This window comes from Manacus candei, unplaced genomic scaffold, assembly GCF_025592945.1.
Source record: "Manacus candei isolate 608988 ecotype Guabito, Panama unplaced genomic scaffold, ASM2559294v1 h1tg000081l, whole genome shotgun sequence".
NCBI classification, from domain to species: domain Eukaryota; kingdom Metazoa; phylum Chordata; class Aves; order Passeriformes; family Pipridae; genus Manacus; species Manacus candei.
In genome coordinates this window covers 1,957,335-1,983,575 of record NW_026138129.1, presented here as the reverse complement: position 1 = coordinate 1,983,575, position 26,241 = coordinate 1,957,335, and the positions used below count along the sequence as shown (strand labels likewise).

The following is a 26,241-nucleotide window of genomic DNA, read 5'->3' as shown; positions in this document are numbered from 1 at the left end:
GTCCTCCATCACTTCGGGAAGCATTCAGATAATGCTCCAAAGCCATCTTTTCTTCCTCGTTCAAGGACTACCTTTTGAAACAAGTACAGTCTTTATGACCCTCTGCCTAAAAGCATCCTCAGTCTCAAGGAAAGACAGACAGAGAGAAAGACAGACAGACAGAGAGAAAGACAGACAGACAGAGAGAAAGACAAAAACAGACAAAACCCCACAAGTTACAACAACTTGGCTTATTTGATCTGGGTGGGGTTTTTTCTGTCCATATTTCAGAAGACAGATGTCATCAGGGTATAAAAAGATAATTTATGCAATGTCTAGATTTTAAATCCTGGAGAAAAGAAGTGGAAATGTTCTTCATTATTTACAAATTCAAGCACTCTCTGTTTGGAGACCTCCTTCTTTCTTTGTTTTTTATTCAGTTTTGCTTTTCAAAGAGGCTTCAATCTAACATTCAAACAAAAAAACAAATCCTAAATCTATTCAATTGTCTTACAGTATCCCGTAGATATTAACCATGCTTTGCTGATCACTGCGAGGTTTGCCAGTGATAGGTGATGAACTTTGTCTCTCTTGCCCTATATTGACTGTCAGACTGTCATTCCTTTGATTTTTTAATTCCCCCTCTGTCAGGACTAGGCTTCTCTGAAGATATGAGCAACAACAGACATACTGTGAACTGGGAGGGAAAGCCAAAGCATAAGAAAGATGAGAGAGCATATCTGAAGTATCATACATCTGTTCTGGTTCACTTGGTTTGACCCTGGCTGGATGCCAAGTGCCCACCAAAGTCACTCTATCACTCCCCTCCTCAGGTCAGGGGAGAGAAAATACAATGAAGTCTCATGGGTCAAGATAAGGACAGGGAAAAATCATTCACCTGTTACTGTCATGGAAAACCAGACTTGACTTGGGGAAATTAGTTCAATTTTTTTAGCACTCCTTCTTTCTCAGGAGGAGGATTCCTCACACTCTTCCCCTGCTCCAGCATGGATTCCTTCCACAGGTGACAGTCCTCCATGAACTACTCCAAGGCGAGTCCTTCTCATGAGGTGCAGTTCTTCATGATCATGCTCCAGTGTGGGTCCCTTCCATGGGTGCAGTCTTTCAGGAACAGGCTTCTCCAGCATGGGTCCCCCACAGGGTCACAAGTCCTGCCAGCAAACCTGCTCTTTTCCCATGGGTAGGATCCTGCCAGGATCCTACTCCAACATGGGCTTCTCACAAGCCTTCAGCCTCCTTCAGGCATCCACCTGCTGTTACATGGGGTCATCCACAGGGTGCAGATCTCTGCTCCACCACAGATCTCTGTGGGGTGCAGGGGAGTACCCTGCATCACAAGGTGCCCAGGAATCTCAGCTCCAGCATCTGGAGCACCACCTTCCCCTCCTTTTTCAATGACCATGGTGTCTGCAGCACGGGTTCTCTCACATATTCTCATTGCTCTCTCTGGCTGCAATCACTAGGACACAAGTATCATCATGCTGGGACCTCTGGACAGGAGAGCTGCCACCCTGAGGGACTCACCACCACAAAACACAAAAAGCATCGCCACCTAGTAAAGGTCCAGACCATGTGGACCTTGCAATGGGGGAAATCAGACTGCTGATGGTGCTGCTGCAGCCTGTCAAAGACCCAACACACAAATAATGCTGCAGAGTTACAAGCAAAGGGAAGCACCACACTTCCCAGCACACTTCCCCTTGCCTCCTCCGTTCGGTTAGTTCAGCTCTTACCTACTTCTTCGCAGTGCTTGGGCATCTGTGAGCCCTCCAAAGGCTTAGTACAAGATTATTCAGACAGAATAACCCCCAGTGCAAATTATGAGCACCTGCCCACAATGAGATTACAAAGTGCTGTGGCAGAAGTGTAGCTGTGCCATTAAAACATGAGTCCCATGCCATGCAGACTGTTAGTCCCACAAGCCAGGCTGCTGAAGGCGGCTGGCAGGATGTCAGCCCTCAAGAGTCAGCCAACACAGGCTGAAGAGTTTAGTCTGAGGTAAAATGTAAACACTTGTGCCATGATATCTTCCATAATAGATGATAAGTCATGGTACCACCTTCGTGTTTCTTCCCCTCCCTTCCTAATTGACTAAATAAAGAATTTATCAGAAACTGGTCTATTTTTTTAATCTATGTTTCAGTATATTCCTTACATAGTTTATATACTGGGAAAACTGTACTAGTTCTTTAAAAAAAGTTTCCAATTCAAGTAACAGCACACAGTTTGATTAACTCGTTATTCATCCATGGAGACTATGGAGTTAAACTGAATTTTCAGTTAAAGACAGAAATGAGGAAGCAAGAATAAGAACATAATACATTGCATACATTTAGTTGTGCTATACTCTGCAAAGAAATGTTTTAGCAAATGTTGCAGCAATCGCTTAGGATATCCCATTCCATCCCATATCCAAGTAAGTTTTGAAAGCAAACAATGTAAGATAGGGAATGAAAGGTCTTGATAGAAGAAACTTAAAAAAACTCAAACAAACAAAAGAAAAAGAGAAAAACAAAACAAAACAAAACAAAAAACCCAAAACAAAACCCCACAACAAGTCTGACATTTGGGTTAGATTTTCTTGGTTTGGTTTTCAGAATTTTTATTAATAAGAAATTGAAAGCAAACGAAACCCCCAAAATACATCCCACCATACAAAATCTTACAATAATAACTGTAATGAATCTTCAAGCCAAACGCTCGGCTTGGCACAGGAGCGCTGAGTTTGGATGCTACAGTATCCATTGGATTTGTATGAGACTGTTCAGAGAGGCACTGCTAACGCTGTGCTAACTTTTTGTTATATATTTTCTCAAACATTGAGACCAAAGTTTTCAGAAAGAAAAAAGACTGTAATGGCTTCAGACACCTAGTTAAGCAGCCTGTTTCTGAAAAGTGCTGATGATCCAGGAGCTCCTACTCACTTCAAAGTGTAGGATTTGGGGATGTTTGTTGCTTTAAGGTTTACAGTCTCTGCGTCTTAACTGAGAGATTCAAGAAATTACAACTAGTAGCTCATCTCCATTAAAATTAGAAAGAAGTGCTAGACTGATTTGTGGCATCTATTTCAGAGGCCAACATGTTCATGTCTTCACTGACCCTGCTGGAGGAATAAGTAAAGAAATGAGGATAACCCAGGGAAAACTTTGCTAAGGGGCAACAGGGCACCTCAGCTCAAAATCCTTGAACTGACAGAAGCCACAGTACATGAGAGAGAGGAAAAGAACTGTTTCTGCCTGCAGGCTAGTTGTAAATGAACAAAATTCAGCTTACTGCTCCGACTGTATTTCTGTTAGCAAGCCAGCTTAACAAGATTTTGTAAAAACAGTATCACAAGCTGGGCAATAACAGTCCAAGACAGCATGTGGAAACTCATAGCTAGACAAAATAATACCATCAGGAGCAAAAACCTTAATGTATGGGGGGGGGGGGTGCAGAGGGAGGAGGGGTGGGGAACACCTATCAAGTAATAAAGCTGTTGTGCAGCCAAGCTGACAGATCAAACCTACAACCTGTAACATTTAGACACTGATGTCCACAGGGATTTTGCGGACTGGCATATCACCCAAATAAATGTGCTATTTCACTCCAGGCAGGATTGTTCCCCAGTGCTTCCCGAAAATATGGTATGTTTCACCCACGAAAATTTTGGAAAGCCTTTCTCCTCTTCTGAGGAAAAGAAAGAATATCAACCGCAAAGAGTAAGAGTCTGTAAAAGAATGTCACTGTTAGCAACCTGAGTGATAGACAGGAAGGAGATTTCCACAATTGACATTTGGTGAATTGCAAGCCATAAAAACTGTTTGGAGATTGCTGGGTTGTCTGCAGTTTCTAGTTACAGCCGTTTAATTCAGTGTGTTACTAAAAGATCGTATTTTGTTTATATTATTTATTTCAGAATTTCTTCATATATCAAAGTAAAGCAAGAAAACAGAACATCACACTTCTTACTAGGTTATTTTTTCAGTGACTGCGTAACTAGAAAAGTGGTTTTAATATCTCATATCTTTGCACCTATCACTGGAAAAAATAATTACTCTTGTAGTTACTGTTGTAAACTGCCTTCCTTTTGCCTGATATATTTTGCTTTTATTGTGTTTCATGTATAGTCATTATTTACTGCTTTTAAACCTGCTGAGTTGTTATTATTATAATGCATGAATTGTTCAAAGATATATGCATCTATGCCAAAGCTGCACCTTAATAATTCCAGTCCTCAGTGCCAATTGGCCCATTTTAGCTGAACTGGAGATAGAAAATCCTTTCCTGCACCAAGAAAACATTCAGAGGAAAATATAAATAAAGTTTTTCTGAAAACAAATTTCTTCTCGTAATTCAAAGAATTTAATATATAAATATTGGCTACCCCTTCTGCCCAACATCCTCCTGCCTCCTAAACTTCGCACTTTTTTCCTTCTTTTGCTGTTCAAAATTTTGTTTGATGGTAAAAATCAGACATTGAGATCTGAATTCTCTGCCTTTGAACTTCCCTATTCAGCAAGTCCTGGTAGCAGTCATAAATAGCAGTTACCTGGCTGTAGAGATCCTAGTACATTTTTAGCTGGGACAGGGGGAGGAAGGCAGGGCGGTAGGTGTATCACTAATTTACCCATGACAGATTTTTTTTGTTGTTAAACATATGTATTTTTCATCTTCTAATCAACATATTTATATAAATCCTGGATAAAAGGAAAATAAAAGGAAAAGCTGAAGGGACTCGAGTTGTTTAGCAAGTTGAAACTGTTTAAATAATAAGCCCTTTGAAATGTCATTTCACATACTTGTTTTATTGTGTCCTTAAAACTGAAGAGACAGACTGCTCCAATATATACCTAACAAATCTACCTGCATTACATAGTTAAAAGAAACTAATTAATGCAACAAAGAAGATAAGGCATAACTTTCCTCTCCTCATAGTGCTACAGACCTCTTTAGGAGCACAAAAATACTAACACTTTTATTAGATGCAAGTACCAGTTGACTAATTTGGAAATTGAGACGTTCAGTGCACAGAGCAACGAATATGAGCAAAACCACCTTGTACAGAATACTTTACAAGTATCGTAAAGCACAGGCCAGTAGTAACTGCTTGAAGGAAATGTCCATACTGGTGGTGGCTTTTTTTCCTGGGGAAAGGGGAAGGAACCAGCAGATTTAGTCCAAGAATACTTTTCCTTTCTCAGTGTCTGGGAGCCTCTTCGCTCTAAACTCACCTTGAAAGAACCCGGGTGGGAGGCTTTAATTTTTAGCTGCTGGCATGTGCGATTATTTGCACACTTTCCAACTCTGGACTACAGATACCAGAGGGCAGCAGGGTTTTCCAGCTCTACGCAACTGGCAACTCCTGCAGGACCCCAGTAGATGGCAACATTGACCTGAGTGTCCTTCAGCACCCGCCCGCCTCCCCTGAGCCCCGGCATCCGCCTGCCTGGGACCCGCACGCTCTACAAGGGGATTTGAGTGATGCCTACGGCTTGTTCCTATATGCTGCCCGAGTCTCTGGGAGTTTGGACCATTAGCTGCCTTAATGTACAGAGAAGTGACTTCAGCTGCATAATATGCCAAACAGAGATGTGGGATCAGAGAAATAGTAAAAGGAGGAAAAGAAAAGCCATAGGAATCAGCTTTCTGAAAGAAAAGTACATTCAAGCTTCCAACAGAATTGTAGAATCATAGAATTGTTTGGGGTGGGACATTTCATCCAATCCCATTGCAATGAGGAGGGACATCTTCAATTGGCTCAGGTTGCTCAGAGTCCTCTCCAGCCTGACCTTGAATGTTTCCAGGGAGGAGGCATCCACCACCTCTCTGGGCAACCTGTTTCAGTGTTTCACCATGCTTCTTCTCAAAAACTTTCTTATATCTAATCTGAATTGACTGCCCTTCATTTTCAAACCATTACCCCTTGTCTATCTCAAGAGGTGCTGCTAAGAAGTTTGAATACATGGTGTCTCTTCAACTGCATACAATTACTGTCTCTGGAACTACAGAATTATAGCTGTCATATTACTGCATGCCATCGCCCTGCAAATGACATGATGGTACTTGAAGAAAAAGCACATTTCTTGTAGTTATTAGCAAGGCATGAGCTAAGACCTATATGTGTCAAACTGCACCCTGATGAAGTAAACACCAAAGCTGAGCACTAACCATAAGAAAATATTGAGAGTATGCCACAACACTCACTACAAAAGCTTTTTTAAAAAGTGTCCTCTGACATAGCACGTATTTGCATATGCTATTATGCAAGTAAATACTGTTGAATACCATCCCTCTAATGTCTAGGTTAATCAAGGTCAACTCCAGTGTGACACACAGGTGATATATATTCCTATACTGAAATACACCAAAGAACTCCTTACCAGCCTTCATCTGTAGACTCTCACCTGCTAGCAGTTGAAAACAATGAGCACTGAAGCAAAGGAATAGCAAAATACCACACCTAAAAATCTCATTTCCCTTAGTCTATATGCTTTCAGCATTTTAGGCTATATAGTCAAATTTTTCTCTTGCCTGCACAGACATAAACAAAGACTAAAAATAAACAAATTAATTGGACATACCAGTAGAGTAACCACAACTGATGCCAGAATCCATTCTCTTACTAGCTAAACTAACCAACACAGAAACTCTCTTGGCAGCCGGGTACTAAGCAGGGAGTTCTAGCCCTTGGGCAAGAGAACCATTTCCTTTCAGAAATCCTGAAATTCAGTACTGTTGGTTATGAGGTAACCTGCCATAATGGTATGACCTGATCAATCAGGGTTTGCTTCATCATACCTTCCTCATCATCCTCACCAAATGCTCATTTGCCATTTATCCTCTTATCTTTGCCGTGTTTGATACTCCCCTTTTGTGATTATTCTGTATAAAGACAAATCAGTGCCAAAAAAAAAAAAAAAAGAGAGAGGTGGTAATGGCTACCTTCTGGTTTGTCTTTCCCAATATATAATTCAGACCCTGCTAAAACACGTGCAATTCAAGCATCTATTTGAGCATGTAATTGAGCATTTAATTCATAAGTACTTTTCATTTTGCTACTAAGAAGCAATGACATAGGCTAACACTCAACTTCAATATATAAGGAACTAGTGTGAGTACTGTATTTCTAAGGCTTTGAGTAACTGACTCAATACATGTTCCTGGGCTGCTGCCCCTTGGTACGAAACTTGGGGCTAACTGCAGCCAATAACCAGAATGAAGCTAGAATATAGCTGGCTGTAATAACACACTTCTCCACTGTCATGGTTTGAGAACCCCAAAAATCCAATTCCCTAGTCCAAGTCCCCCTCCCACATCTCAACCCAATGTGAGGTGGGTTTTCCAGACACCACACGAGACTCAAAATGGGGGAAAGGGAATATATATTACAATGACTGTACAAATAAATATTAAAATACATTATATACAATCTTAATTATCTCTACCATGACATAAAAGTATTTACACTGGATCAAATCTCCCCTCCAAATAAAAGTCCAGGAGGGAAGAAGGAAATTATCTTTTCTACTTTCAGAGCAGTAGTCTCTAAGGCAGCAGGCTTTCTTCTTCTCATGCATGCAGCAGCTGTGGCTGGATCTCTGCCAGTACTCACGAGAGGGTATCCAAGCCCTCACGGCCACTCATCTTCAAGCCAGGGTCTTCTTTTCCAGGCTTCTTCTTCCTGGCTGCGTTTCCCAGGACAAGGGCGCTATCACCACGTCATACCACGAAGCGCAAGGGTCTTTGTGACGGTCCTTATCTTCAGGGGATTCAAGTTCCCCTTTGTAGAGCTCTGTGCTCTGTCTCAAGCAGCGGGGGCGGGGGGCCAAGGTCACCCCCTCCGCATTCTTCTCGGAGCTTTTCAGCTCCTCTCTGTAGTGCATGTTGCACTTCACCCCTCCCTTCTAGGAAGTGAGGGGTCTCCAAGGAGTTTGGGATCTTTTGGTTCAGTTTACTTACCCCAACTCTGTCTCTGTCTGAGCTTAGTTCTGCTCTCTCTGCTGCTGGCTCTCTTTTCTCGGACAACTCTGTGTCTCTCCTGCTTGGCTGTAATGCCTCTGCTGCTTCTTATCTCTTCAGGCTCTCTGCCACCGCTTCTTCGGTCAGTGCAGTTCTGCCGCTGCTCTTGCTGCTTCTTACAGTAGAGAAACTTCCCCCAGCTCTTAGCTACAAATACCTGGCCCAGTTTAACACTTTTCCAAGTCTCTGTAGCCCCCCTGCCGGGGGCTAGGGGGGGGGGCCAGAGTCCCCAAGGGGCTCTGAGCCCCTTCCTCATGGCTTTCACAATATGGCCACTTCTTTTACAACAAAACTACAACTACTTTCTCTTCAGTTCTGCTTGTGATATGTTTATATTTTGCAGAAGCGCTCATTGGGTAAAACCTCAAAACTTCAAGAGTCACCACCCCCTGGGGTTTTACCATTTTATAACTGCAGGGGGAAAACTGTTTCCCCCCACCACATCCACACTACACATATTTAAATGCCAAGAACCTTCTTCTGGTTCTCAGTCATCTCCAGTAAACTGGAGTGGAAGTTGTGCATATATACTGACAAGTTAACACTCAGCAGACACACTCTTCTGCTGTACAGAACAGAACTGGACAGCAAAATTCTATAGGCTGCACCAGCAAACCACAAAAATGTCATCCTAAACAACCTATAAATCCTGATGAAATGCAAGGCTTCTTGCACCATGTGTGATGCAATTAGTGTGTCAGGGACATCCATACTAGGTAGGCAGGGGTGACTCATAACCTGCAGGACATGGTCAACACTTGGAGGTCTGAACGGATGGCCTGTGGCAGTACAACAGCTCTGATGACTCGCAGATATGCAAGACTCACTGAAAGTTTTGATACAAAGAAGTTAACTATGTTAATTGGTTGAGTGTCTGTTGCACATCTAAAAACATGCAGAATTGTGTTGGGATATAAAAGAATCAAAGCATTTCTTAAGAGCACAGATCAAAAAAGGAGTTTTTTAAAAACATCTCACTAAAACTGATCTGGAAGAGATGCACTACCTGATTGAACAAGCTATTTGTCAGACCCTCTCTAAGCAAGTATTCCAGGTAAGTACAACATGCAGGTTGAGGATAAGCACGTGCTCTCATATTTGAGGTCTGGGTTGGAATGGGTTGTTCAGTGGCAAGACTGTAAAACAGGTCAGCTCTTTGTCCTGCACTGACCTGTGACCTCATATCTGGCTTGAGGAACTAAGGTATTCATGTACCAGATACAGAAAAATCCCACATTAGTGTATTCTATCTGCGAGATGTTTTTTCTTGGTTTATTCTAAATTATCAATGGCTCAGCATCCAACTCTGGCTAAAGCCTTATACTTTTCTGGGCTCACCAAATTTCTAAGTGTCATTCCAAAAAACAGCCATTTCAGAAAGCATCCTCTCATCCCAAATCATACAGGCCACAGCTTTTGTGGGAACGCTTCTGAGGTGGTTCAAACTCCCACACCAGAAGTCAAAGACAACACGAAACAGTTAACATGCACATTCACTTGTCCCTCACAAGTGCTATTTGAGATAAAGGCTGACCACAACTTTCTTGTTTGCAGAAGACTGACACGTGCAAAGAAAACAGTTACCAACTTGCAGAAATATCTGGCATTACTGACATTATTCCTGCACAACATTGCTTCTCTCTCTCACTAGTACAATTCATTGCTGTGAAATCTCAAGAATGCCAGTGATTGATTTTGAAAGTCAGTGAATAGTTAATACATATCCAATAAGCAGCAAAGTGAGGCAGATGTGACAGCAAACAAAATGACAGTACAATAAAAATGACTGACATTTAAAAAGAAGCTTTGTTTTGTTAAAAGAAAACAACAACAATAAGACACAAAAACATAAGCATAAAGCACCACTACTTCCTTCTCCAGCTTATTTGCAAAATCCATTTCACTGGTTAAACACCAAAGCACTGCTCAAGAGGCAAATTGCTTGAAGTGGGAAGAATCTCACTTTCATTGTAAGTAATACATTGTTACCAAGGACACGAGCAAACATGCATAATCCTGGTGGTTCCCACCCTGCAGAAAGGCCTGTGGCACCTGCCGTGTTGAGAAGAGTGGAAGGCAGCCTTGGCACCCACCTAGCAGCCCTCACTCTCCAAGTATGAGGCAGCAACAGAGCCCAGAGCAAAGAAACATAACAATAATACCTTATGGCACAGACAATGTCTTGTGAGAGGGCTAAAGGAAGAAACTTAAAATCAGCGGCAGTAATTCCATCGATGCCTGTTCTCCTCTCATTTTTAAAGCCAACATTTGAAGGATCCTGAGCAGCAAAGAGAAGCAAACCTTTACAGTTCTGTCAAAAGCAGCAAGGGGGAAAAGCACTGATTATTCTATGGTTTTAAATCAATGAACACTCGCACTGAGTTACCAGCCAGGGATGCCCTGCCTCTGAGGTCGAAGCTGACAGATGGTGCAGGTGCTTGCGTTCTCTAGAGGCAAGATGATGCTGCTGAGAACCGTGTGTGCAGTACAAGATTTATGAGAGAAAAATGGAACCATGCCACAGACTGAGGTATTTTGTTGTTGTGCTATGTCCCTAAGCTCCTGTCTACTCTTCTTCACATCAACCTTATTTTTCTATTTTACCCTCCCCCACTCCATCGTGTAGTATCTCCCTGGTGATATTCCATTTGCCTCTTCCCACACAGAGGTTCCCAGCAGCATTATTCTGAGACAATTCAGTAAGCATCCTGGAGCTGAGCTCAACGCTTTAGTCTACAGTGAACATACAAAACAGACATATACATAAGTTTAGATGAAGAAGTATTGTTGTGAGTCAATGGCTATTCACTTCTTCCCTACCAACACAGGTATGAAGTTTATTTCTGGACCAATATCAAAGGGGCTTGAAGATAGCACAGCAAAGGTGCAGAAAGCAAAACAAAGAAGTAATTAAACTACCATAAGAAAACATTCTGGAACAAGACAGTCTAAGACTCCTTTTAAGCTCATGCAACTCTCCACCTGCAAAGCTTAAGACTTTGTGTGCAGTATATCTTTTACTGTTGAGATTACATACCTCCTGCAGCACCAGTCATTCAGCCTTGAGATGGGTGAAGAATAAATCAACCAGTGGTTGTTGAAAGAAGAGGAAACAACATAAGTAACAGAAGGCTGGCCTCACACAAGAGTGAGTTACAGTGTGCAGCATCCTGGCATGTACACAAAGAAAAGCAGAAAAAGCATTCAGCAGATGAAAAATCAAGTACATCTTGGTATATCTGTCCTTCCTTTATGTGACCCAAATCTTAGCCCAAATCAACACAACTGTTGAGAAGTCACTGTAAATGTATTGTTAAATTCAAGTTCAAATCTGCCTGTTTGTGTGCTAATGTTCTTAACTGGTCATTCACATGTTGGATTAATTGCTGGCAGTAGATAAGATACTGTATTGAACCCCAACACAAATCAACACTGTCTTATGTCAACATTGCTTCATCGTTCTGTTAGATGATGCATTGTCTACTTTTTCTAAAGAATTTAAACAAATACCCACATTATACTCCTAATTTCATTACATTATCTTTTTCCCCACACAGAAAGATTTTTGCCATGCAAAAGCACCTTCATCACAACACATATAAATTAAGACAAGGGCCAGAATCCACAGCATTCAAAAGAGGGATACACTTGCAGTGAGGCAACACTTGGCATTGCCCCATCTAGGTTTTAGGTATTTAGCTCACAGACTAGCATTCACAAATCCAAGCCAGACACCAAAATCTGACATAGCCTGGGGCTAAAGGGCTGAAGACTTGCCCTCTCACAGCAGCACTGACTTTTTTCATACCCTGGCTGTAGAGGTGTGAAAGAAAAACCCCTAAAGAAGTACACAAGAAAAATGTTTCTCAAATCTACACTCAGATGTTGCAGTCAGATTGTAGTGAATTAGCTATCAATTTAGACATCTATAGAAGCTGGGCTCCCTCACAAGCAGAAACATTTCACTGTCAGCTCTCTGATGGTGAAAACTGTCCTACAAAATGGCACACTTTGAGTAACAGGCTAGTAGTGGTCACCACACTCACTTCTCTGCATGAAGCAGTTCACACCCACATTCCCTCACCTTCCAGGAGAGCAACATAACAACCAGGCTATTGACTACATTGAGGAAGAATATTTAACTTCTCTTCTGAGACTAACAGACAAGGCAAAGAGACACACATGAAGCAATAACTCTTCCCTAAGACCAGGACATGAATCAGGCAGAGAGGAATCCTCCACTTCATTGGTTCCTAAAACTATCAATTTTTCTTTTAATTATGGTAATGTGAAAGAAACAGTAACCCACTAATAAATTTTTCCTCTTCCAAATCCTTGTTTCCTGCCTCCTCATGAACACAGTTTCCCATGCACACGAAGCTGCCCTTGAAATCCTAAGAGCTGTTTTTGAAACTGGAGCTCCACAAGTCAGATATGACATAGTTTCACAGAAAAAAAAAATATTTATTACTCATAGACAAGCAATAAAAATACCATTCAGGCAACTGTTCACACTGTGGAAAGAGACCAAGTTACATGATCTTTATTTGTTCCCTTCCACACAGACTACCTGGCAGATGAAATACAAGAAGGCCGCCATTAGTATGCTCAGAACTTGAAAGTTTGGGTTTGCCAGCCTTTTACCAGGTAACACAGTCAATATCAACCAGAATATGTCAACGTGCAGTCCAAGAGGCTGCTTAATTAGGCAGGTTCTGGCATTTTCCACTGGCCAGTGCAGGGAGCTGTTGTAAAACCCATCACTGTAAGGCATAATAAACTCCTAGATACACAACTAGGCTGCACAAGGAAGACCAAATTCTAAGCAGTAAGTGATGTTGAGATCACTTATAAAAAGGCTACATGAGCACATAAATAAAGGGGGATGGTTGAACTACTTCATACTTAACTTCAGTGTGCTTGACCCCACAACCGTGCTGTGCATGTGTGTGTGACTGCCTCGGGGTGCTCTTTTCAAAGAGGAGAAAGTTAAGGCCACCCTACCTCCTGCCTTCTCAAAGAAATGGCACCTAATGTACCACCTTGCCTGACCCAGCAGCTGCCAACATGTGTAGGATTGCCTGGCTGCCAGCACAGAGCTGAGGTTTTTCACAGAGGTTTTCCAGCACTCTCAGTTGTCTTCACTTCTGCAAGCTCCAACAGTAGCAGTTTCCAGCTATTGCTCCTCCTGGCTGAGTCTTTCCATCCCATCCCTGACCCGAATCTATATCGTTTTCCCAGGCATTTGAGTACAGATCACTTTCCCCAAACCTGTTGCCTCCAGTTCATGTCCTTGTTGTATCCCCAACCACAGGCATGAGAGGCTGGCAGAGAACACTGGTGTACAAAAAGCTGTTCCCGTAGCCACTTCCGGCGTCCTGATCTCAGAAGGCAGCCGTGGCTGATAGTAAAGTTCTGCTCCATGCTTCAAGCCATCATTTTAAACATGCTTCAGACTGAAAAGGCCTTCAGAAAACAGAACCAGCAACTTGCAATTTAATAAGGCTTTTGAGAGTGTATGCAGAGTAACAAATTTCACTTTTAATCCATCATTTTATCAAATGCAGAAAAGTTAAAAAAAGGGGGGAAAAGCTGCTATTGGACACAGAAATGCAACAAGTATCTAATTCTTACTGTAAAGGACAGAGAAGTTACAGTAGTAACAGTAGTTATACTACTAATATGCATTGAAATGGGTGTACTTTTTTTATCCTTCCCAATTTTTTCCTGTGAACAATTGAGCTATTCCTTTTTCCTCTGAAATGCCAAAGACATACATATTTACCTGATGCACACACCTGGAACAGAATTTAATCCCCTCGGGAGGTGGTTTAATGGTTAAAATATAGCACCAGGATGTAGGAGACATGCAGTTCTAAATACACAAAATACCTTACCCACTTATAATTTAATCTGGATTAGAGGATAACCAGTCAATGCTGCAGTACAAATATTTGGCAGTAGCCACAGCCAACTGCCATGCCAGAAACATATTAGGCAGAAGAAAAGAGCTGCTTGTCTCATGTAACTTTTATGTCAAAATACATTATCTGTGACTGTACATTACACCTCAGCATTGCTTTGTGTGGAAGATAAGATGCTCTGATTTAAAGCATTATAAATGTTTGCTAAATGCCCTAATTTTCTTGTCTTCTTTCAAAGTGGCACTTTATTATTAGCTTACAGAGTGTGCTAAGTAAGCAGATAATTTTATATTTTTCCTAATTCCTTATTGCCACCTTAAAAATCTGTATTTTAGTAATATTCCTTTGAATAAGAAGAATGTCTGCTTTACCTCGGCATTCAGTGATGAACAGCCACATTCAGCTCCTTGTTACTATGGCAATATTACGTAGGAGGTCCAGAAACAGATTGAAGCTTTTATCATCTCCCTTTGTACTCAGGATATACTTTCTCCACCCTCACCTTCTTTATTTTTGAACAAAACAGCCACAAAGAGGGATGGTGAATCATTCAGAGAATCAAAATAAAGGTTACTTTATTAACTTTGTTGTTATATTAACTGAGGATGAATTACAGGCCTATAAATAGGATATAAACATCAAACACCTTAAGATTTGTTCTTGTAAACTGTTTGCCTTCTTTTCATGATGAAAAAAAACAAAAAAGAAGCCTTAGTGACCCACTCTGCTAGCTTCTCAAGCAAAACTGAACCTCTTTGTTGTCTAGCAGTATCCAGGCAATGGTGTGAGCAAGGATCACTCACACGACTTGCTATTTCCCCTGTAAACAACGAAACCAGTCAATGCAGGCACATTTGTGAGCATCAGGTGTGATGAAATCCCACTTTTTATGTGACCCCATCCAAGAGGCAAGAGGCTCCTGCGTGACTACTAACACCACGTCCTCTCTGTTCATGTGCTTCTAACTAGCAATGATTTAAGCCCCCCCACTCCCACCTCTCCTAAAGGGAAAAAAAAAGGGTGCAGAGTAAACTCTCTGAGCAGTCAGTGGGACACAAATTGTATTCTGACCAGGCAGGCATAGTCAAGATTTATAGCAAAACATCTCATCTGACTCAGCCCCTCGTGGAAGCTCTCCCTAGTTGTCAAAGCAAACCAGATGAGCAAAGGATTTGATGGCTTAGGAAGCAGGCATGCCAAGCAGCTCAGCCAGCTGAGCCAAGCAGGTCCTGCCACAGCCGGGTATCAGCCAGGGGTGGCACAGCTGTCTGCAACCACTTCCCTGAGTTCTTTCTGCTCTGCTTGCAATCTGTATTCATCCAGAGGTTAAAGACACATTTAGTACCTCCAAATTTCTTTTTAAACTCATCATTCTGAAGTTAAAAAAAAAGAAAATAAAGTCACAGGACATTTTTCCTCCCCCCCCCCCAAAAAAAAAAAAAAAAGATATCAACCCTTCAGACTCAAGAAAGGTGTGTTTTAGGATTTCTAACTTGATACACTACAGTTCTCCAGGTGCTCTCTGATGAGAGCACCACTTGGCACGTGACTATTTGTAGTCCTTGCTTCTACTTATACTTCAGTACTGCTCTAGACAACCCATTTTCTTTCTCCTTTGCCTGTCCCTAGTCTGAAGTTTTGACAGCTGCATATTCTCAATGTGTGTTCCTGTGGCTTTCAGCATTTTTAAAATAACTTACCAGTGGAGGTAGAGATTCCTCATTACGAGATTTAAGCCTATGGGTCATTGACTTTCTTTTTCAGAAATTTCATTAAATCCTTTGAAATAACCGGCACGTTCCAAACAATCCACAAATTGGAGCATTTTTTTAATCATAAGAACTCCAAAAAAAGAAAAAAGAAGACACTCCCAACAGTAAACTGTCAGTATGACAAGGTTAGCAATAAGCACATAAATGCCCTATCTTGCGCAGTAAACTTGCCCAAACATGCCAGGAACCAAAAACCAGTCCAAAAAGCATTGTAAGCATGGATATGAATTCAATATTTGCTATTTCACAGTAATTTCCCCCTGAAATATTGCCAGTTTTTAATTAGAGATATCATAGTGATCATTAACAGTATCTGGGTCAGACTATATCCCATTTCTAGAGAATCTTTTGTAACCTCATTGAGAAAAATTAAGAAGCCATGAGATTAATATTTTCCATGTATGTGTAATTTAAAGGAATCACATCCTAATGACATCCTGTGCATTAACTCACATGTACATCTGCCAAGACATATTATTTTCTACCTTAAAATGACCTGCATGAAGTCTACACACAACATTTTTCTCAAAGTTAAAAGCAGCTCTGTGACTACGTACAAACTGAAAAACATGCAATCTCCATAGACCATACAGTTGAATACAGTGAGTAGTACAAAATATCTTCTTAACTAGTACTTAACACCAGGGCATCATAGTGGTCCTTTTTAATGATGTTTGTGCAGAGTCTTTGGACCTGTCTCAAGAAGAAATTTCAGGCATTGCAAATGATATGGAGAAGGCATGTGAACGTACAGGACAACTCACCTGGTAAGAGGCATGAAATTCACTCTCAAGATTTGTTCAGTACTTCATATGGTGGTAAAAGAGTAACTTCCTTGGCTCAGGTGCTTCACGCACCGAGTGCCTTTTCTGCAGAATTTTCCTTTTACTTCCTCCTATTTCTGTCCTAGTCCTAAATAGCCTCTGATAGTTTTTAATTTAAAGCTTTGAGAGTTTGGTTGCTTAGTGCTGTTCCCACTCGGATTTTGTTATTTAGAAAATTCCCTGGCAAAGTGAATGCTGTGAATCATTTCCTAGCTCCTCACTGTGTGAGGTATCTGCCCGGCTGTTGGGACCGTGCTGGTGGGTAAAACTCAGGCAGCCAAGAGAATGTTTAGGGGAAAAAAAATCAGAATACCAGAATTTGCTACAGTTTGCTCTCTCCTGTGCTAATTGCTAAGAAGGTAATAGCTTCTGTGCTAATTTATTTTTATGCTTAATTAGGAACTCTTTTTTCCTTTCATTCAATGCTCAGCTCTTACCAACACCCAAGTGGGATGGTGACAGGAAAGATAATGGAAGTATTACACTCCTTTTAGTCAGAGTGCTGAGAGCTGAACATCAGCTAACTCTCACTGAACAGTTCATTTAACCAAAAAGTAAAACTAATTCCAGAAGAAGAAAAAATTCTTAGAGTTTTTATTACACCTAGCACTTCCATCCAAAATGTGGGCCCTTACAATAAGAAGGACCTAATGTCATTGTCGTGGTTTAAGCCCAGCTGGCAACTAAACACCTTGTAGCCATTCATTCACCACCTCCCCACCCCCAGCCATGAAATGGAAAGGACAATCAAAAGTAAAACTTGTAGATTGAGATAAGAAAGGTTTAATAACTGAAAAAAAGTAAAATATAATAGCAATGATTATTAAAACAAACAAACAAACAAACAAAAAACCACAAAACAAATAAGTGATACGCAATACAATTGCTCACGACCCGCTGACCAGTGCCAGACCCCGAACCCAGATAGGCACCCATTCTGGGTAGCTCCCCCAGTTTATATACTGGTCATAATGTTCTGTGGTATGAAATACCCCTGTGGTATTCTGGAGTTCTGGTCACCTGTCCCCGCTATGGTGTCTCACAGTTTTTCTTTTGCGTACCTCCTCACTGATACAGCATGAGATATAAAGAAAGAGGCCTTGACTTGAGATAAAGAGGACTCAGCAAAAAACATCAGTGTGTTACCAACATTGCTGAATCCAAAACACAGCACAGTACTGAGAAGAAATTAACTCTATCACAAATGAAACCAGGACAGTCATTAACTCAAGACAACTGACTGCAAAACACAGACCGCATGTTTTTGATATCTTCAATTTTATGGGGAGAAAAAAAAAGCAACCAAGAAACCTTTAAGGCATCCTAGAACTCTCAAGCCCTCATTGTACACTGCAAGGAAGGGGAAAAAAACGGATTTAAAACAATGTACTTCCAAAATAACCTTTAACAACTCTTTCAATAAAATTAAAAGGGGCTAAAACACCTTATTTGATTGTCTATGCACTCAAATGTTATCACTGGGAACCAGCTTCCTTGTCTGAAAGTAGCTCCTAACCATACCACACTCATCTGCTTGTTTGGTCCTGAAGCTGGGTGAGATCCAGACCAGAGCCCATCAGCCAAGCAGCCCTGTTGCAGGCATTCATTCAGTGAGGGTCACAACGTTTTCCCTGTATTCTCAGAAGTAACAAGAGCAGCCATGAATAACAAACTACCAGCACTATTTCAAGAGACTATTACTTCAGATTTTGCTCCCTGGGAAGGGAAAAGAAACATTCTCATCTTTCTTGGAGGTCAGGAAGTGAACTGCAGTAACATTGGTTAGGATAGTTACTTGGCATCCTTTGGTCTCTCCTCCTTACAGTGGTGTCAGCTGGGAGCTCGCACATCACCATACCTGGTCATTGCAAAGCAGTGATTTCTCTTCCAGGAAGTGCCAAAGCCAAACCTTCTCAAAAGCTCTTCTCTTTACAAAACCACCACCTAAAAGAGGCTTTTCTTAAGAGAGAAAACAGAATGTGCCTTTAAGTACCTCATAAAAACAACCCACAAAACCAAAGAAAGAGCCCCCCCAACTGTAAGGACAGTTGCTGTTCAAGACAGACACCACCCCACTAGTCCTCTCAGGACAGCAGCCCATAAACTGATACTCTCATCCAGCTGTGTGTCAGATCCCTTAGGTACACCTGGGAAGGGCAGGTGGAGTTGTCTGTCAACGGCTCAGGGAATACCACTTGTCTGAGCTTTACAAGTGTTCTGGTGAGGAAAACCACAAAAAACCATAAAAACTGGGTGTGGTGGTTTAGACTTGGCTCCCTGCCAAGAGCCCAAGACCACAGTAAGAGACTTCCCCCCACCTCTACCCCGTTCTATGAACACAGGGGAAGGAAAGGGAAGAGGAGGAAAAAAAACAAACAAAAGACTGAAATAACAGAATCAAAGCAGTATATATATATATATATATTTACACTTATATACAATTACAAAAACTATATACATATAAGAAAGAGAACCCCAACACCCCAGAAAAAAATGAAAAACAGATATACGCAGCCAATAAAGAACTAACCAGCAAAATCTTAATACTTTCCTTAAGAACACAAAAGTCTACACCACCAGATCTCTCCTCTCGAATCAGGAAGAAGCAACAGCCTCTCAAAAACTCACAGGCCTCACAGTCCCACATGAGAAACCCAACCACAGGGAGGCTGCTTTGCTTTCTCCAACTCCGCCGGAAGAGATCTAACTTTCCGACTTCCTTCCCCCTTCTATTTATATTTCTACTTACGTAAAGAACAGAATAGAATATTGGGATAGGGGTACTTCCTTAGTTTTGACCTGGTTGTCAGGAAAAGGCCTAAACCAAACCACTACACTGGGCGACACCATGCTCTCCCCTCAGCTTTGAGATGGAAGATGGTACTGTCAGTGGAGTGGGAAAGTTGAGATTTGGGCTAGAACCCAAGAACAAACTCAGTGATGCTCGTGGTTGGGGCTGTTTGGTTATGGGTTTCCACTGTCCTCTCAGGCTTGCCAAGAAACAGCAATAAGTCCAACACTATTTATTAGCTACCTTAAAAAAAAGAGAGGCCCAGAATATGTGTTGGTTGGGTGGTTTTTTTCCACTGTAAATCATACCGATGTGTTTGGTGGAAGAAGCTATCTACCCTGAAGCAATTATTGATTATTTTAAGCATCCATGGCACCAGCTGCTCCTAACTCTCCTTCAGCAGCTAAAGGGGTTAGGAATGGGAGGCTTAGGCTGAAGCACTTTGGAGATGGCTAATATACTGTAAAAACCACATGTAGTGGCTTTCAGGCTGCTTGTTGGTTCTTCTGGTAAAATCAAATCTATACCATCTGAGAAGTATTCCTAAACACACCTGAATTGTTCACCAGTTCAGAAGAAGGGTTCTTACTTATGTCAGTACTTACACTGGGGCTGCTCCAGAGGCTGAGAACTGGAGGGAACCAGCAGTGGCCTTATCTGCCCAGGGAAAGCTCTCTCACCTTGGTGGAGCACATGTGCAGCAGAGGAACAAGGAGAAATGCTGTTTCACAGCACCCCACTTGAATTTTCCAGTCATGCCAATAGCAACCTGTTCTGAACCCATGTCTCAGATGGAGGAAGGCTCAGGCTGACTGGGGACCACTGGGATGGGAAGCTTTGGTTCTCAGCAGTTCAGAAGGCTCTTTCTCTTTCATCTATGAAAGGAACAATGATTAGTTCACTATAGGATGCCTATTGCCATATAATTAAATAATGGATATTAGATAGCAGTAGCGATGCTGCACTAAGACAAATGCAATGATTTATTTCGGGGTTTTCACCACTGTCTGAATTTCCACAGGCATTTTGGTCTTCTGAAGCCTGCCACTGAGCTCAAATGTCCATTATGACACATATTAATGACTGAAATGGTTTTGTTATGTTTAATTTGTCTGCAGTTTTTAGATATTAGAACCCAAAAGTTTTCTTTTTAACTGAAAAAATACTGAGAGATAAGCTGTGCAAAATTAACAGAAGTTACTGTTAGTACGTAGGAAGTAACTTCCTCTGTCTCCTCAATATTGCTTATAAGATTTATGGGCATTTCAACTGAAAGTATTCAGAAGACTAGGGGTATCATTTATCATTCAAAGGGAACAGAAAGGGAGCAAATAAAGAAAACAATAAATCTTAATGTTACCATTTGGTGAAGGAGGTACTATTACAGTCAGGCATTAGTTATATGACTTCAGAGAATCCAGTGGCTCTTAACATCTGGCCCAAAATCAGGACTGCATAACATCATCTCAGGATGAGCCCATCTCAGTCCCACTTCCAGTTACCATGCACAATGACATACCTAACACAAAATATTTTGTCTGCATGACCTCTGGACAGCTTTGCTCTAATCAATTCTTCAGGGGAAAAAAAAAGGTAATTCCCAAGTTCTCAAATTCTTCTTTCTAGTGTACTTTGAGCAGGTTCCTCCTTTGTCAGAGTTGGCAGTCGTCTTCAATTTCACACCCCCTCAGCTCATGCTGTATTTTCTGCTGCTGTGCATTCAAATTTATTGATTTTTTTGCCACATTTCAGGCTCTGAACAAAGCAGCTTTCAGCCTCACAAGCTTAAATGTACTTCAGCCCATAATGAGTGAATCACTTTTTGTTGCAATTGGAGATACTGATTATAGTCTATATGAAACCATAGAGCAGTTTCAAGGAACAACATTAGGAGTCCAGGATGCTCATTTGTAAACTTGCATTTCCAAAAGAGACATAAAAGGAAAATTCGGCTATAGCTCAACTACTACAATTTTCGTTATTGTTAGAAGATGGAAAAACAACGATAAAAAGTGAGACTACATCAATCTAGCATATATTAAATTTGGCAGGAAATTTGCAATTGTTGAGGCATATTTGCTTGAAGATGTTACTGAAAATTGATAATTACAGTAGAACTACATGCAAACTCAGCTAAAGTGATATGAAGATGCATGTATTTCATCGCTATCACTACAAATGAATCTTTGCATTTGTGTATATGAAACAGACTCCGTAAATTCTCATGCCCCTTGCAGCCTTCGAGCATAGCTATTTCACACTTGTCTTACACTGGTTCATCACTTTTTCAATGGCAGTATAAATGCATTTAATAAATAAATATTTTCTCAAAGCATGTCATTCCTGAAATGTCAGGTGAAAAAAAATGGAAAAAAGTGCTTGAACAAACCAAAATGTAGCACACTACTACATGGTGCAATTAATATATAGAAAGGTTTATCTTCCATTATTTAATGGAACAGTCAACACAAAAGTCATTTGGTGTAAACAACTGACATCTAAGTGAAATGTATAATGCTCAATCTGTGGCACTAATCTTTGTTTTACTCTGCTAAGAGTAATTCAATTTAATGTGTTCCTATATGCCCAAACATTCATTTGCAAAACATTTATACAATCACAGTAAACGCTTAGGTCTGACTGTTGTTCTGAGAAGCTGGGTAACAATATGAGAACGGCAGTAGGTGGCCGAGACAACTGCCAGCCTATTAAAGATTTACCTTTCCTTTTCTGACGGTAATTTTTGTACCTCTCGCGGGCCCTCCTCACCTTTCCCAACACACAGAGCTCTGATGAGCACCAGGCACGGTCACAGCCCGGAGCGGGAAAGGCTGCGGTGGGCCCCGGCAATGTGAGGCCGAGGAGAGCTGACAAAGGATGCTGACGTTGCGCTCCCTCCCTCCTTCCTTCCTCCTCCACCTCGTAAATTGGCAGCAGCTCGAAAGATCGGGATGTGCCTGAATTACTGTCTGGGAAAGGGTGAAATCGCGCTGAACACGCACAGACCCAGCCGCTCCCCTTCCGTTGCCCAGCGCACATGCGGCCCCGGGCGCAGGGAACCGGATCAGCCCCTGCCCACTCCGCGGCCGCCCGCACTGCCTCCTCCTCCCGTTGTCCACGTCTCTTCTCGGGAGGGATGCTCCCCGCTGGCGCGGTGGCCACCCGTGCTCCCATCTGCCCCCCAGCAGAGACGGGCTCGCCCCCACCTGCTCGATATCCCGCCTCCGCCGCTTCAGCGTCTGCTTTGGAGCCGAGTTGTCGGCGACTGAATCAACAAGCTACCCTGTGAACGGCACCAGGCTCTTCCCACGGCGGTCGGCCCGCCATCCTTACCTTTAGGACACCGAGACAGCGAACACACGCTGGTGGGCACCGCCAGACTAGGGACGCGAAGCTACCAAGCCGCAAAGGCTACCGCAACACAAGAGCAATTTATTCAAATAAATAAAAATGAACTTTTATGTACAAATATACAAAACCATTACGCACATCTTATAAAGTATTCGTAAGTCTTAAAAAACCCCAAGGGTGGAGGCAGGACGCCCACAGCCAGCTGCCCTCCCTCCGAGCACCCGGGCACCGGCCGTCGCCGCTCCTTTGTCCCTCGCCTCAGCGGCGGCGCCGCCCCGGGGATCGGCTCCAGGCCGGGGGCTCCTCGACGGGCCCCACCGCGGACTCCCCGGCGCCGACGGCACCACAAAGGGCATGACGGCTGCAGACGGCGGCCCCACCTCCCGATCCGGCGGCCCCCTCCGCGCCGCTCGCCCGGAGCCGGTCCCGGCGGGGTTCAGAGAGTGCCGAGGTGCGGCAGCGTCTCCAGCCGGTCGGGGTGGTCGCGGCCGACCGCGTTCTCCACGCCGCGCAGCCACTCGGTGCATTTCCGCACCAGCCCCTCGTCCGCTGCGGCTCCCGCCTCCTCCTCCTCCTCGTACTCCTCGTCGTCGTAGCGGTGCTGGTCGTTGAGCAGCGAAACCTTCAGCAGGGCGCGCAGGTCGCCGCCGCCGCGCCGGGCCAGGGCCGCTCTGCCGCCGGGCGCGGGGGTGATCTGCCCCCGCTGCCGCTCCAGGCTGCGGCGCTGCAGCACCCGGATCGCCTCCGGGGGCAGGCTGAGAGAGAAGCGCCCCGCCGCCTCCCCCGGCCCCCCGCCGAGGCTCTCGCAGGAGCGGCTGCCTGCCCCCGGGCGCCCTCGCGGCTGCGGCGGGGCGGGCTGGGGCCGCGCTCCCCGCTCGGTCGGCGGCCTCCGCGGCGGCGGCCGCTGCAGGGACGAGCAGGGCCAGGAGCTGGAGAGGGGGCCCGGCCGCTCCGGGGGCGCTCCCCGAGCCTTCCTCGGTGCCTTCTCCTCCGCGGGCCGCGGTGCTGCCTTCTTGGGAGCCGAGGCGGCCGCCGGCGGCTTCTTGGGCTGCGGCCGGGGGGCAGCGGAGGAAGCCGTGGGGGCCGGCAGGAGGGGCGGCAGGGTGGCGGTGCGGCCGGGAACCCCCTCCGGCTCATCGCTGCGGGCCCAGGGAGCCGCGGGGCGCGCTCCGGGCAGGGCAGCGCCTCTCCCCGCGGGCGGGCAGGGCCCCGCGGCTCGCCGCGGCTGCAGCCCCATGGCCACAGGCGGACGAGGAGCCGCGATCGTCGGCGCTGGATGCGAGCTCGATCTGCACCGACAGCCGTGGCTTTTCCCTCTCGATAACCCGCCCCCCTTCCCGCCCTTCGCCCGCCCCGGGAACACCCTTCCCCGGCGCGGGGTGGGCATGCGGGCACGGATCGGGGTCCTGCCGGCACTGTCCGTCCTTCCTGGACGAGCTTCACTAGCTCGCTGCGGGTGCTACTTCTCCCGGTCCTGTTCCGCCCGACCCACAGCAGAGCCGAAGGTAAGAGTACGGCGGGGCTTACGCACGCCCGAGAGCAAACAGGTTCCAAATTCTTCTCAAAGTCCTCAAGCGTCGAATTGTGAAAGGGCAGTATTTTAATGCCACATTACACTAACACCCTCTTCCCCTCTTCAAAACTTTAATAATATTTTGAGCTCCTTGATTACTTGAATTACCTGAATAAGGTTAGGCAGACAGTACAAGAGTGCAGTCAGTCCCACTCAGACTTAGGGCAGACTTGCTACTACACCAAATTGCAATGCACAAGCCACTCTCTGGCTAAGAGCTGCCCTGCTTACTCATGAAGAGCATAGTCCAGAGATGCTTCTTCCTAGCCTCAGTGCCATCTGTGATTGAGACAAAGTGCACTGCTCAACACTTCTGTTGTGATGTTTTTTTGGTTTGGTTTCATTGTGGGGTTTTTGTTGTTGTTGGTTTTGGGGATTTTTTTTGTTGGTTGGGTTTTTTTTCTGATGGACAAGGCAGCAATTTCCTACCTTTCAAGTCCTACACAACAACAGAGGTTTGTAGAGATTTCATGGGGCAGCAGTAAGTAAACAAATGTTTCCTATCAATCCAAGATCACTACCACTGCAAAATTTAGCCTAAGTAGTCATGGCATGTGATTTCTACAGAATTTACTTCGAAGTACTATTTTACCTAGCATACCAAAACTTTATCAAAAGATGGGTAGGATGTATGCAATCCACTGGGATAGAGATCTTCACATTTGTGGTTCCACGCTATCATAAAGGGTATTATACTATGAGGATTCATCAACTGTGAGCTTTTGGAATACTCACTAAACAAAGACAGGATGTGAAGAAGCAAAAGATATAGACAAAACAACACAGTGTATGTGCTCTGTATGCAGATGGAGGAACTAAATCCTTAAATGTTCAGGAGAGAAAAACAAGAACACACGATGTAACAGACTTAAGTGCATATGAAGGCCTACCAGTACACAGAACTTTTGGACCTCAGCTCTTGAACCCTTTCTCTCCTGATGATCTCAGTGTTAACTGATCAGCGTTAACTTCATTACTTACCATAGTACATAAATAAATAATAAAAAAATCTGAATAACCAATACCATTCTAATTAAAACTTACAGTGATTAGTTGTGTACCACCAGAACTGATGGACTATGGGCAAAACAAGCTCTGGAGCAACTGAAGGCCCAGCCCTGAAGCACTGACTAGTGGGAAGGGATCCCCTTGTTGTCAGCTGTGATCAGCGGCAGCAAGAGAGGAAGGCGCAGTGATGGCCATTACCTGGATTACATCCATCACCACCTAGGCATGTGCTACTTCATCTTCAATGCAAACTGAAAACTAAGAGGAACTAAAAAATTCCCTCAAGGGTCCCCCAGCACCCAGGGGCTGGGGTGGGCAAAGCTGGAGCGGCTGTCACTACACCACAAAGTTACTAGTGAGCCCAAGAGCCTGCTGCAGGGCCAGGACTACCCAGGCCCCCATCACCAGCAGAAAGGATGCCTTGCCAACAATTTGTTGTTTTAATCAGTTAAAAGGTGTTCCTTGGTTGGCAGTTTAGATGCAAAATAATGCAATCACCCTGTATACAGTTTCCCCATAAGATGTTGCTGTGTTTTGCAACACACACTGAGATTTACGGGAATGTACTGTACTGCAATTCCTCTCTTTAGCCTGACCCCTGAATACTTAGACGACTGGGGTTTTCCCCTTCCTAACACTGCAGCTCATGTCTTTAAAAGCCATTCCTTCTTCTGTATTTGTGCATTAACAGAAAAAAAAGTGATTCCAAAACAACAGGGTTTGAACACATGAATCAAGCACATCTATCCTGTGCAAAAGAACCTCTGCAATATATTATCAACCACTACGGATTTAACTTTGCTCCAGAATAACTGAATAGCTCTTACTTGAAAAAAATTAGAAATGAGAACCTTTTACTGAATCCAGGCAAAGTATTAAAGTATTCCATTTCAATCTGTCATCAGTTTAAGTCAGGATTAACAGTTTGTCTAAATATTAAAAACGAAGAAGCTTTAAAGTCACTTCTGCAAATCTAATAACCAGATTTGGATATAGT

General features: G+C 43.5%; 1 protein-coding gene and 1 long non-coding RNA gene across 3 annotated transcripts in view; both read right to left on the bottom strand.

Annotated features, from left to right (window-relative positions):
* The window catches only part of LOC127481666 (uncharacterized), a 43,145-nt gene extending 25,829 nt beyond the window's left edge, over window positions 1-17,316 (bottom strand). For both annotated transcript variants that reach the window (XR_007908282.1, XR_007908283.1), the window contains exon 1: window positions 16,462-17,316. This is a non-coding gene — a long non-coding RNA (uncharacterized LOC127481666). The remainder of the gene's footprint in view (window positions 1-16,461) is intronic.
* A 5,427-nt stretch (window positions 17,317-22,743) lies between these two features.
* On the bottom strand, window positions 22,744-26,194 carry PRR18 (proline rich 18). Its single transcript, XM_051811179.1, has one exon. The coding sequence runs from the start codon at window positions 24,048-24,050 to the stop codon at window positions 23,100-23,102; it is 951 nt and encodes a 316-aa protein (XP_051667139.1). The 5' UTR covers window positions 24,051-26,194; the 3' UTR covers window positions 22,744-23,099.
* Between the last annotated feature and the right edge of the window lie 47 nt (window positions 26,195-26,241).

What these genes read in the sequence shown, in the direction of transcription:
- PRR18 (XM_051811179.1), bottom strand. Translation starts at nt 24,050, where the DNA reads ATGCCCACCCCGCGCCGGGGAAGGGTGTTCCCGGGGCGGGCGAAGGGC.